The 12,041-nt window shown below is 63.2% G+C and overlaps 1 protein-coding gene across 3 annotated transcripts in view; it reads left to right on the top strand.

The window, feature by feature from the left end:
• The window catches only part of MEGF6 (multiple EGF like domains 6), an 86,464-nt gene that overhangs the window by 17,430 nt on the left and 56,993 nt on the right, over positions 1-12,041 (top strand). For all 3 annotated transcript variants that reach the window (XM_040459220.1, XM_040459215.1, XM_040459209.1), the window contains exon 4: positions 430-534. In XM_040459220.1, coding sequence (XP_040315154.1) covers positions 430-534 — 105 coding nt within the window. The remainder of the gene's footprint in view (positions 1-429; positions 535-12,041) is intronic.

Below are 12,041 nucleotides of genomic sequence, written 5' to 3'. Positions count from 1 at the left end.
CCCCCCCCCCCAAGCCTGCAGCCTTCCTTTCAGTGGGGGCCTGTTCCCCCGCTGCCCCCCCCCCCCCCCCCCCCCCCCCCAGAAAGTCGGTGGGGGGGGGGGTTGCAGGCTCTGGTGGTGTTGGGCCGGTGCATGACCCAAGACAGAACAGAGCTGGACCCTGATCTGGTGGCAGGGTTGGGACTGCCGGCCCGGGAAACCTCCTCCCCTCTCCCCCCGCACCCCCCACCAGCCAAGGTTCAAGGGCTCGGGCTTCAAGACGTAGTCTGGGCTTTGCTGTCTGTGAGGTGAGGATCTGGGTCCCATCCAGCTCCAGGCCTGGCCTTATGGGGAGACTTCAGGGACTGTCCCCAGGGTCGCTGGTGGCTGGGCCGGGGCTGCCCCTAGGCTGTGGCCCCTTCTCACACACCTTCTCTCCTCTCTCCACAGCCCGGTGCAGCGCTGGCTTCTGTTTTAACGGCGGTCACTGCGCGCCCAGCTCAGTCCAGCTGTGCCGCTGTCCCCGAGGGTTCCAGGGTCCCCGCTGTCAGTACGGTGAGTGGACGGCCGGGCATTCTCTCATCCCCTCACCCTGCTCCCTGCGGCTCATCTGAAGTTGTTGGGAGGAGGGGGGACCCTGAGACCCCCTTCCTCCACCGATGCCTCCACACCCCTTCATCTTAGAGCCTGTCCAGTTGTGGCCTCCCCTGGAGAGATGGGCAGGGACCGGCCGGGCTACCGGGCGGCCGGGAAGCGGCCCGTCCCAGGGTCTGCAAACGGCATTCCTGCCTTGCTGGAGGCTCCAGCGTCCCCAAAGATGGGGGACAGCCAGGGTCCTATGGGAGGCGACTGGTTCAGTAAAACTGGGCACAGCTGTAAAGTGACGTGTCACGAAAACCCAGCCACGCTACACGCTGTTAAATAGCCGAAACTCAAACGGAGCGAATTTCAGAGATCGAATTGGCTTTAGGAATCGATTCATGAACCGGGCAGAATCCCATATAGCAAGGGGGAGGGGAGCTCCCGGGGGCTACAGAAAGGAAAGGTTTTTAAAGAGAGAGAGAAAGGGCAGGAAAAAGGAGATTGTCAGCCAAGAGCCCTGGCTGCAGGCAAGGGGGGCCTCCTAAGGGGAGCGGAATCTGCCGGTTTGCTTCCTTGTGCCAACCAGGGTTCCCGCGATGACCCCCCCCCCCGCCCCCGGGGCTTTGAGCTGCAGTCAGGTTGTGTCTTGGGTCGTACACTACGTGGTGCCATTTTGGGGGCTGTGGTTTTCCTTTTAACAACGTGCCGTCGGGGTGCGGGGAGGGGGGTTGGGCCTTGGAGCAGACGTGCGGGTGACGGGGTTTCTGTAAGGAAAGTGAGTACAGGTGCGTGAAAACGCGTCACAGGAACCCCCGCAGACATTCATCCTAATCTCTCTGCGACGGATCAGCGAGAGCTCCCCTCTCCGGGGTTTCCTGCTCGGTCCGGGGTGCCTTCATTGAACGTGTAGCTTTCCGGGTCCTGTCGCCACGGGGCGCAGAGCCACGGCCGCCGGGGGAAGTGAAATACTCCCGACGGCTTCCGGTGCTTTGAACTTGCTCCTGGTGAGCGGCTGGGGGCTTCTTTCAGGGCGTTCGTCCTGCACCATGCTTCAATGCTTCGGATGCCCAGCAGGCAGCCAGGGGGGAGGGTGGGCATCAGGAAATTGTAGGGAGGAGGAGGCTCTCTGTTTATAGAGGAGACCCAGCCCTCTCTCTGGTCCCTGCATGTTCACGTGTGGTGGCCCTCCTGCTGTCCCCAGCATGGGCTGAGGGTAGGGGTCCTGGGGAGACAGGTGCCGGTAGCTGAGGGTGCTGACCATTGCACAAGCTGGCGGGTTGGTGGCTTTTCTGATACCCTCTGTTAGCTGGAAGGTTTTCTGCTCAGCCAGCTCCTCAGTCCCGCTGCTTCGTGGGCTCTGTGTGCTGGGAGGACTGATGCCTGGGCCAGGGAGTGAGGCCCGCTGTCTCTCAAGCCCTCTGGGTGCTGGGGGGCCTGCCCTGTGTCCTCTAGGACCCTGAGCCCCTCTGTGGGCTGTGATCCCCCGCCCCAGGCAGGCTGGAGAAAGAGACACATCTTGGTCCTGGGGTGAGCTGGCTTTGGGGCCGTTGCTGGGTCAGGGATGTGATTTACCAAGTCGGCAGCACGGATGCTCTGTGGTCCCTGCCGCGGGGGGAGGGCAGTGAGGGGATGCTGGAGTGTGGCCTGTCTTTGGTCACGTCCTCCAGGAAGCAGCTGGGGACACCTGCCCTGACCCCCTCAGGGCCGGCCTTCCTCCCATGCCCTGCTTCCTGTCAGCCATCAGCCACCCCCGCTCCTGGCCTGACTCTGTCCAGGTGGCCAGCTCCGAGTCTCGAGGGCTGGTGCTCTCTCTGATGAGCAGCCTCCCCCACCCAGAGACCCTGACACTTGGCCTCACAGGGCCAGGGGTGGGGGGCATGAGGCCTGCAGAGGCAGAATGGGGAGGGAGCATCGAGTGGGGGGAGCTCAGCGTCAGCAAGTGACCCTGTGTCCATGGGAGGGGACCTGTCTGGCCAGGACACCTGCTCGGTGGGCTCAGATCCACACACGGGGTCTTAGGGAGGGGGGAGCCGTGCTCACATGCCTTGTCCTCTAGCTTCCGGGCCTGGGCTCTAGGCTTGGCTTTGCCTCCAGAGCAGCCCCCACTCCCTGCGTTCACATCAGGGGGCCTCTCTGGGCCTGGAGACTTGCGCCGTCTCACCGAACCCTCAGTTTATCCACTTGGTGGAAGAGGAAACCGGGATCAGGGAGGCCATGTAGCTGGTCACGTCCCAGCAGAGCTGGGGCAATGGGTGCTTGGAACCTTCCACCGTCTTCCCGCACCAGGCTTCAGTGGGGCCCCGTCAAGACCTGCTTTGGAGAGAGGGGGCAGATCTCCAAGTCCCCACCCAGCCGTGTACACCCTGTGACCAGCCTGAGTCCTCCGGGGTAGGTCGGCTTTCCGGGAGTGGCTGGTCAGGGGTGGGACAGATGTGGCCTTCAGGAAGCAGCAGGTCCAGCTGGAGGGCAGCTGCTGGGCTGCCTCATGAGGCGCCGTCTCCTGGAAGAGAGGCTGGGTGTGCAGAGCCAGCTATGCAGGGCTGGGTGAGGGCTGGGTGTGAGGGCGTGCAGGCTGGGTGTGCAAGGCTTGGTGTGCAGGGGTGGTGTGCAGGCTGAGTGTGGTGCAGGGCTGGGGGTGTAGTGCTGGGTGTGCACAGGTGTGCAGGGCTGGGTGTGCAAGGCTGGGCGTGCAAGGCTGGGTGTGCACAGGTGGGTGTATAGGGCTGGGTGTGTAAAGCTGGGTATGTATAGATGGGTGTGTACGGCTGGGTGTGCATAGGTGGGTGTGCAGGGCTGGGTGTGCCCAGGTGGGTGTGTGGGGCTGGGCGTGCAAGGCTTGGTGTGCCCAGGTGGGTGTGTGGGCTGGCCGTGTAAAGCTGGGTGCGCACAGGTGGGTGCGTAGGGCTGGGTGTGCGAGGCTGGGTGTGCACGGTGGGTGTGCAGGGCCAGGTGGAAGGGCTGGGCCGCCTGCAGGGACAGCCCTTGTCTGTGCTGCTGCCCAAACGTCCACCAGCACCACCTTCCAGTCTCTCCTCCGTCCGGATGAGGCAGACCTGAGCCTCAGCACAGTTGGCAATATTTAACCAACCCCCCAGTTATAATTGCTTCCAGTTTTGAAAATAAAAGCCATATTTTTTCTGGTTCCCCCAAATTCTTTCGTTTGAACAAAAGAGGGGGGAGGAAAGGACCCAGCTGTGTGAGTGGTGGAGCGTGGAGGGGGCGGGGCCCTAGGAAGAGCCCTCCCCCGCCTGCCCCCTCTCCCTGGGGCTGGGGGCCTCGGGGCCCCCGGTGGCTTAGCCCCTTTGTTCCACCTCCACCCCCCCCCATCCCCCCTCCAGAAGGCGGAAGGCTTTCTGCAGGAGCCAGGGGACACAAAGGGGGCCTGTGCGGGCAGAGCCCGGGGTGTGGGGCGGGGTGTGGGGGGCTGGGCCCTGGGCACCCGCAGCAGAGCCCCCACCCCACCCGGCCCAGGCCCTCTGCCGCCAGGGCCAGCTTCGTGTCCCGTAGGTGGGCCAGTGTGACCGCGCACAGCATCCTGGACCCCAGTCACTCCTTCTGTTGGGTGGGGATCAAATGGTGTTTCGTGCAAGTCCCAGGCGCCAGCGCAGGTGAGGCGCAGGGTGTCCCGGTGGAAGAGGCTTGTGGTGGGGGCGGTGCTCTCTCCCCCCAGAGGCCCGGTCTGCTGGGCGTGAGGGCCTGAGGGTAGATGACCGGCTGGCTGGGGACTGTCCCTTGTTCCTGCGGTAACTGTATACACAGCGTGCCTGAGCTTCCGGACGGTGCTGCTCACATGTGGGCCCTCTGGTAGGGACACCCCCCAGGACTGGGGGCCTCCCCGCCCTGGGGGTGAGCTGCATGTCAGCAGAGCAGGGCCAGTAGCTGTCCCTTGTTGGGCTCCGGGGGCCCTGCAGATCCACCAGGAATGTTCTCACCAGCAGAAAACACGGCTTTGTCCCACCCCTACACCCGGCTCACAAGCGCGTGCTCCTGAGTGAGCCAGTACCTGCCGGTGACGCGAGTGCTTCCTGGCCCCGGGCATGGGGTCTTAAGGAAAATACAGGCAAGAAACAGATACGTTTAGGGACACAGCTTGCTTTTGCACTGGGCGTCGTGACCAAGCTGCTGGTCATTTCTTGTGACTCGATCTCACTTGACTTCTTGGGTAAGAAGCAGACTGAGAACTCAGGCCTGGGTTATCTCCAGGTACCTTCTGGGTCCAAGAAGCTTTGGCTTTTGTTCCCTTCTGGGCCTCAGTTTCCTCACCTGTAAAATGGGTGGGTTGGGCAGGTCTCTGAGGCAGTTCTGGGACTCTGGCTCTCGGGTCCAGCTGAGCGATCAGGGCATCAGCACCAAGGCCCAACAGAGCACAGCCCGGAGCGCTTCCTGGAGGAAGAGGGCCTGTGGGCTGGGGAAGGTTTGGGGAGGTGCAGGTGGTTCAGGGTGGGCTTTCCAGGTGGAAGATAGGCTGGAGCAGAGCCGCAGAGAGGAGACAGTGAGCCAGCTTGGCCTGGAGGGCCTGGGCGGGGGGCCGCAGGAGGGTCAGCCTGGAACCCCCAGGGCCCTTAGCCTCCCTCTCTGAGCTGGTGGAAGACCTGCTTCCTGGGGCCACCTGGCAGGTGCCCCTGGGGACCCAGTGTGATCTGTTGCTCTGCCCCCACGCCAACCCAGCAGGGAGAGAAATCAGCGGTCCTGCCTGGAGCCTCTGCGCCCTGACAGTCTGCCTTCTGAGCAGGAAGCCAGCGGATGGGAGACCCCGGAGGCGGCTGTGCAGGGAAACAGAGCTGCCGAGGGTGTGGGGGCAGGAGGCAGGCCTCAAGGGCGACTCTGTTTCTAAATTGGGATGACTGATCAATGGGGAGGAAGCAGGCCCTCCCAGGCCACCCTTCCATGCTGCCCACTGTGTCTGAGGGTGGGAGACTGACCCCCGGCCCGAGGTCCAGACACCATCAAGGGCTGCTCCTGGCCAACCGCTGTGACTAGCTCATCGAGGGGCCAGCGCTGCCCGCCTCGGAGGGGCTGGGGCCCTGGGTCAGGGTTGTCTTGTTTTGGAGGGCACGGCCCGCAGAGGCCAGGATCCAGGACCTCTGTGGTCCTGCCACCTGCCACGGGGTTGCTGTCCTGAGGCCAGCAGCCACAGTGGCCCTACACTGGCCCGATTCCCTTGGAGGCAGCTCAGCCACTGTCCTGTGGGCGTGGCCTCGGGTTAACCTGTCCTGACCTGCCTCTGACCTTGGTCCTGGGCCACGGTTGCGGGTTCCCTGCGCTGTTCCCTACACCAGCCGTGTGGGGTGGCAGGGCCATTTGAGTCGTCCTGGCTGTCAGCGTGAGGTTGCTTTCTGAGCCCAGGAGTTGGGGGGCGTCCCCTGTGAGCACCTGGCACCTTTCGCCTAAGCCAGGGACACACCTTGGCTTCCCTGGGAGGCTGCCCTCAGGCTCTAGCCTTTGAGGAGTTGGGTCCAGTTTCTGGGTCATGAGAAAACCCAGGCATGTGGGGGCCTGCCATGCGTGGCTCTCCTCCGGCTGCGGGCGGCCCGCTCTGCCCTGCTTTCCCCCCCCGGGTGGGCGGACTGGCCGTGGGCTTTGTCTTCTCCATGCACACCTGCTTTAGCTGCACCAAGCCCCTCCCTCGAAGACAGTTCCCGAAATTTCCAGAGCCCCAGTTCCCTGCAGGAGGTGGCCCTGGGCGTCTGCCCAGTGACTCTTGCTTCCTGGCACTGGGTGTGTGTGTGTGTGTGGGGGGAGCCCTGCAGCCCCTGGGAGGGGAGGCCTGCTGGCTCAAATGCAGGGGTGGGTAGTGGCTTCGACTCTGCCCTCTGGCCTCGGTCCCGCTGCCCTTGACAGTCGGCTGGGCCCCATGGGTGGTCACTGCGGGTCCATCCCGCACTCGGGCCGGGCCGCATCCCTGCAGGGCCGTGTGTCTGCTCCGGGACAGTGGAGACCAACCAGGCGCAGAATCGAACAGGTCTTTCAAAGCGGCTGATCTGGGAGGGGTGTTCGTGTTCATACAGTGAATCACTTAACTCCACGGGGGCCCCCCCCCCCCCCCGCCCGCCCTGCTCCAGCCAACCACAAAGGCGCCTCTGTCTTTTGGGATGACTGAGGCCTCCAGGCAGGCCTCGTGCCCAGTGGGGCTGTGGGCCCCTCCCAGGGCTGACTTCAGAGTCGGGTGGTCTTATGGTATAATTATAGCCGAGAGCCACGGGGCAATCCTCCTGGGGGTGGGCCGAGAGCTCGCCCCGGCTGTGCATTTGCTGAGTGGGCATCTCGATGGCCCCCGCCCACGTGGGGCCTACCGTCCAGGCAGGGTTGAGGCTCAGATTAGAGGACACGGCCTCCGAGCCTCCCCTCCCCGTGCTGCCCCAGGCTACAAGCCCTGCCTCATCCTCATGGGTGGTCTCCTGAAAGGACCCTGTGAACCTGCCCTTCACCCGCCTCGGCCACACTGCCCTGGCCCTCCCTCCCCAGGGTTGGCCCAGACTTTTCCGTGGAGTGCTCTTCCCTTACAAGGGCGGTCCTGGCGCGTACCCTGCGTGGGCTGGATGCTCGTCCCGTTTTATAGATGGGGACACTGAGCCCTGTCACTTCCTGAGTTGTTGGGGTCAGTGGTGACTCAGTGTAAACGGCCTCTTGCACCCACCAGGGCAGGACCGGATGCTCCTGGGGGCCCCCCACTGACTGGGGTTGAGGGACCCTGGGTGGTGTCTGGGGGTCTGTGCAGTATGGGTACCCCATGTGGGTCCCCAGACTGTCGTCACCTTGGGATTGACAGACTCTACTGCAGGAACTCCCTCCTGCATGTTTGGGGCCAAGGGGCCTCTCCCGGGCCTCCGGAAACTTTTCCCAGGGGGTCCGCTGGACTGTAGAGCCTGCCAGCTGCCCACTGGCCAGGAAGCAGCAGTGCCCGATGGTACGGCACCCAGCTGGCCAGGGTTGATGGCTTGGCACTTTCTATCTGGACAGAGGAAGGGCTGGGCTGAGCTGAGCCGGGCAGGCTGCTGTCCCCCGGCCCTCAGGGACCCTGCTCCGTACAGAGGCTGCCCCTTGCCCTCCTGCACCGTTGGGTCCTTCAGACTGTCGCTGCCTCGGGCCTTCTCTGCCAGTAGAGGGGAGCAGAGCTGGGGAGGCCTCCGTGGTGGGCTCAGGCGGGTGCCCACTCCAGGAGGGGCGGAAAGGTGGGCTTTCAGGTCGGGACAGTTAGCTGGAGGGGGCCGGGGATGCTAGTGCGAGATGGGGGGTGGTCCTTGCATTTGGGGAGCTCTCAGGCTGGACACGGGAGAGAACGTCTCCGCACAGGTGAGGATGGGCACCTGTGAAAGGAACTTGCGTAGGAGGCCATGGGGGTCCTCCCTCCACCCCCCCGTGAGGACTCCCCATGCAGGAAGGGGCACCTCCCGAGTGAGCTCCCCGCCGTGCTGGGCCCCTTCTCGCTGCCCCAGAAATCTGCCCCTGTGGGGGCTTCTGTGGCTCGGCAGAGGCTTTGGGGTTTGAATTCCTGCAGAGTTCCTGCCTCGTGCAGCCCTGCGCTCAGGAGCCCTTTCTGGGCCTGGTGCTGCCTCCTTAGCGGTTGTGCCCCTCGGCCGCCACGTCCCTGTCTGCAATCCCAGCAGTGCCCCGAGACTGTGGGGGGAGGGCCTGGGCAATGAGCACAGCAGGTCCGGGTGGGCCCGGACCCCCGGCTATTTTCAGGGCTCTTGGAGAGCGCCTCAGCCTCCTGTCTACCCCATCCCCCCAGGCGCTGGCCGCCCACCTGCCTAGCGCTGGCCTCCCAGCGCTGTTCCGGGGGCAAATTCCAGGAAATGTGCTGATTGCTCGTTTTCAGGATTCCTGGGGCTCGTGCCTGCCTCCCCATCTCGGCAGGATAATTAACGAGGGGTCTGCAAGCAGGGAGCTGGCCTCGGCATCCCGGAATCTGCTCTCGGGTCTTGGCGGCTCCAGGCATTCCAGAGCAGGGCCTGGCCCTCTGTGCCCGGGTCGAAGTGGGGCCTGGGCAGCATCGCGCAGAGCCAGGCCAGCTGACAGCAGGGCAGCTACCGCAGGAGGAGGGGGTGGTGGCCAAGGGTGCCGACGTCCTGCCAGACCGGCCTCCGGCCAGCACCGGCTGCACGGGAGCCCCTGCCCCGGTCAGTCTCTCTGGCCAGCATCTCCGCTGGGAGCCCCGGGTACCGGGGAGGTCACCCCGCCATTTGGGGCCAGGGCGAGATGAACCTGTGCATTAGCCTTCCGTTGTGGGGCCCTCTACAGCCAGCCCCACATTCAGAGGTCTCTGGAGGGAGGAGGCCGCATCCCCACCGAGCCCCGTGCTGCTGCCCGTCCTGCTGTGGGCTGGGTTTCTGCAGAGCCAGTCTCGAGGCCAGTCCGGAGCAGGACGGAGTGCAGGCGCCCCACGCGTCCGTCCGTGCTCTCCCCAGTGGATGCGGCCACCTTGACTTGGGGACTCTCGACCCTGAGCAAACTACGGTACGTGTGGGTGGGTGCGGGCCTGTGAGCCCCTGGGGCAGAGAAGCCCGGCGGACCTGTGGCCACTTGGTTTAACTGGGAATTTGGGAAGATTCTTGGACACTGCACACCCGGGTGCTTAGCCCCAGCTCCCAGCTGGGGATTATGTCCCGGACTCGGTGGCCCCAAGACAGAAGGGGCGTGACACCCGGCGGAGTACCCCTGCCTTCACTCTTCCAGCCCCCTGGGGCAGCCCAACGCCCCCCACCCCCGGCATGGCCCTGGCTGTCAGACGGGCTGGCTCTGCACTCCTCCTTCCCTTCCCAAGGCCTGGCAGGGCCTTTTCTGCTCAGGGGAAAGGAAGGGCGAGTTTTGGCAAACCTGTGACACGACTTGTTTGTCAGGAAAGGCGAGCTCACACCTTGTCCTGCAAGCATCACCCTCCTAGCCAGGTGGGCGCGGCCACACGTCCCCATTTGCGCCTCGGCTGCGTCCTGGCGGGCACGCGGGGCGGACGGTTCTGCCCGATGCTGGCTGGGTTTGGGCGCCTGTCGCAAGCTAGGCGAGACAGCCTCTGGAGAAGGGCCAGCGGTTTGTGTGAGCACTGAGGCCGCGGGGCCTTTCTGCTCTCCCTGGGGACTCGGGATCCAGTACCGGGGACCCAGATTCGCCCTGGAAGTCAGAGTGGCCGGGCTGGGAGCTCAGGTCTCCTGAGCGCCTCCTTCAGGGCCGTGGGCACAGGCCGGTGGGCCCAGCCCCAGAATTCTGGCTCCCTGTCCTGGTTTCCCTCACCTGCTGGGGACCGCCATCACTTTAGGGTCTCTGTGCCTGTGCCCGGTGCTGGCCTGTTCACCCCCAGCCCTCTCTGGCTGGATTTGCCCCCCTCCGGGGCTGTCTTTCGGACTGAGGGTGGGGCAGGCTGGGACATGGATTCAGGCTGGCTCTGGGCTGCGTCCAGGACAGATCACCACCTCCCCGGAGCTGCTGCCTTCCGGGGCCGGCATTTCTGGCCACTCCCAGGTGGATGAGGACCCCCTAGAAGGGTGGGAGGTGGTCCTGGGGAGGAGGTGGCCGGGATGGGGTGGCTGGTCCTGGCACAGTCCTTGGCACTGGGCACCAGACCCATGCAAGGACCTCTCCCTCCAGCCCCCAGGGGGAGAACTCGTCCACTGGTGGGCACGTCTGGAACTCACACAACCTGTCCCTAATTTGAGCTGCATACGAGGTCACCGCCCTCGGGACGGCCCTGCAGAGGCTATGGGACTAGGGAGCCGGGACGTGATACTCTGCTGGGTGCTCACACTGCTCTGTGAGTCCTCTGACGTCGACACAGCCCCCACCTCACTTTGTAGGTGGGGACACTGAGGTTCCCGAGGGGTGGTGTTCAGAGGCAGTGACTGTCTCCCTGTCTGTCCTTCCTCGGGGTCACTGGGTGCAGGGCTGAGCTGGGCAGTCTGTTCGTTGCTTGGCTGAGCTGTGGTGCCAGGCGTGGACACGGGATGGGTGCAGGCCATGCTGCCTGCTCTGCCCACAGCCTCCCGGGCCCTCCCATCTCCTGTGCCCTGCGTTCTGGTCTGAGGGGGAAGGTGCCAAGGTTTCTGGCCCTTGGGTGTGTGGGACTGGGAGATGCCCCACCTTGGCCCAGCCAGCCCCGGATGCACCTGCTGGGCCCAGAGCTGTCACAAAGAGCCTGGCGAGTCCACCTGGGAAGCCTCAGGAGATCATGCAAGGAGGGTCTTGGGCAGTGTGGCCCCCGTGGCTTGGGGGCCCAGGCTGGCTACCTCCGCTAGCCCTTGGAGGCCATAGACACTGCTCCCCGCGGGCATGGGCAGAGCACACGTGGACGGCATCGGGGTGACAGGGCCCAGCCTGGGCGGGACTGTCTTTGGGAGCCTTGTGAGCGCCTGCTCATCCTGCAGCGAACATGGTTTCATTTCCTGTTTCCCAGCCGCAGCCAGGCTGGGGCACTGGGGGTGGCCTGGGTGGGGCTGCAGAAGGCACCTGCCCTGCTCCCGGCGGTGAGTGTGGACGAGCTGAACCTGCCCGTTTCCGAGGCCAGGCTCCAGGAAGGGGCAGTCAGGCCCTCAGCGTTGGGCAGCTGCCTGGGCCCACCTGGCTGTCCCAGAGCAGGAGTGTCTCCCCAGGTGGGTGGGGACTTGGATCCCCTCAGAGGCTTCGGGATGGTGCTTGTGCTGGGAGGCCGCCTTGACCTGCGAACTCAGGGATCGGAGGCAGCCGGACACTGGCCCCAGCCCCTCCTTTCACAGGTTGGACTGTGTTCCGAAGCATGTGTGGCTGTGGCACCTCCCTGTGTGTTCTGGAGCGGTAGCCAGGCTGAGGCCCTGCTGGGCTTTCTGTGGGCTGTGTGAATGAATGAATGAATGCATGCATGAATGGATGAATGAATGAACAAATGAATGAACAAATGAGTGAATGAACAAATGAGTGAATGAACAAATGACTGAATGATATGGGTGATCTGGCTCTGTGGGCTGTGTGAATGAATGAACGAACAAACGAATGAATGAATGAACGAATGAATGAATGATGGTGATCTGGCTCTCTGTGGGCTGTGTGAATGAATGAATGAATGAACAAACGAATGAATGAATGAACAAATGAATGGACGAATGAATGAATGAACGAATGAATGAATGATGTAGGTGATCTGGCTCTCTGTGGGCTGTGTGAATGAATGAATGAACAAACGAATGAACGAATGAATGAATGATATGGGTGATCTGGCTCTCTGTGGGCTGTGTGAATGAATGAAGGAACAAACGAATGAATGAATGAACAAATGAATGAATGAATGATGGTGATCTGGCTCTCTGTGGGCTGTGTGAACGAATGAATGAATGAATGAACAAACGAATGAATGAATGAACAAATGAACGGACGAATGAATGAATGAACGAATGAATGAATGATGTGGGTGATCTGGTTCTCTGTGGGCTGTGTGAATGAATGAATGAATGAATGAATGAATGAATGATATGGGTGATCTGGCTCTCTGTGGGCTGTGTGAATGAATGAATGAATGA

Source organism: Herpailurus yagouaroundi, unplaced genomic scaffold (assembly GCF_014898765.1).
Source record: "Herpailurus yagouaroundi ecotype Mexico unplaced genomic scaffold, PumYag 77, whole genome shotgun sequence".
NCBI lineage: Eukaryota > Metazoa > Chordata > Mammalia > Carnivora > Felidae > Herpailurus > Herpailurus yagouaroundi.
Note: the sequence above shows the minus strand (reverse complement) of the source record. Positions and strands in the feature narration are given on the sequence as shown.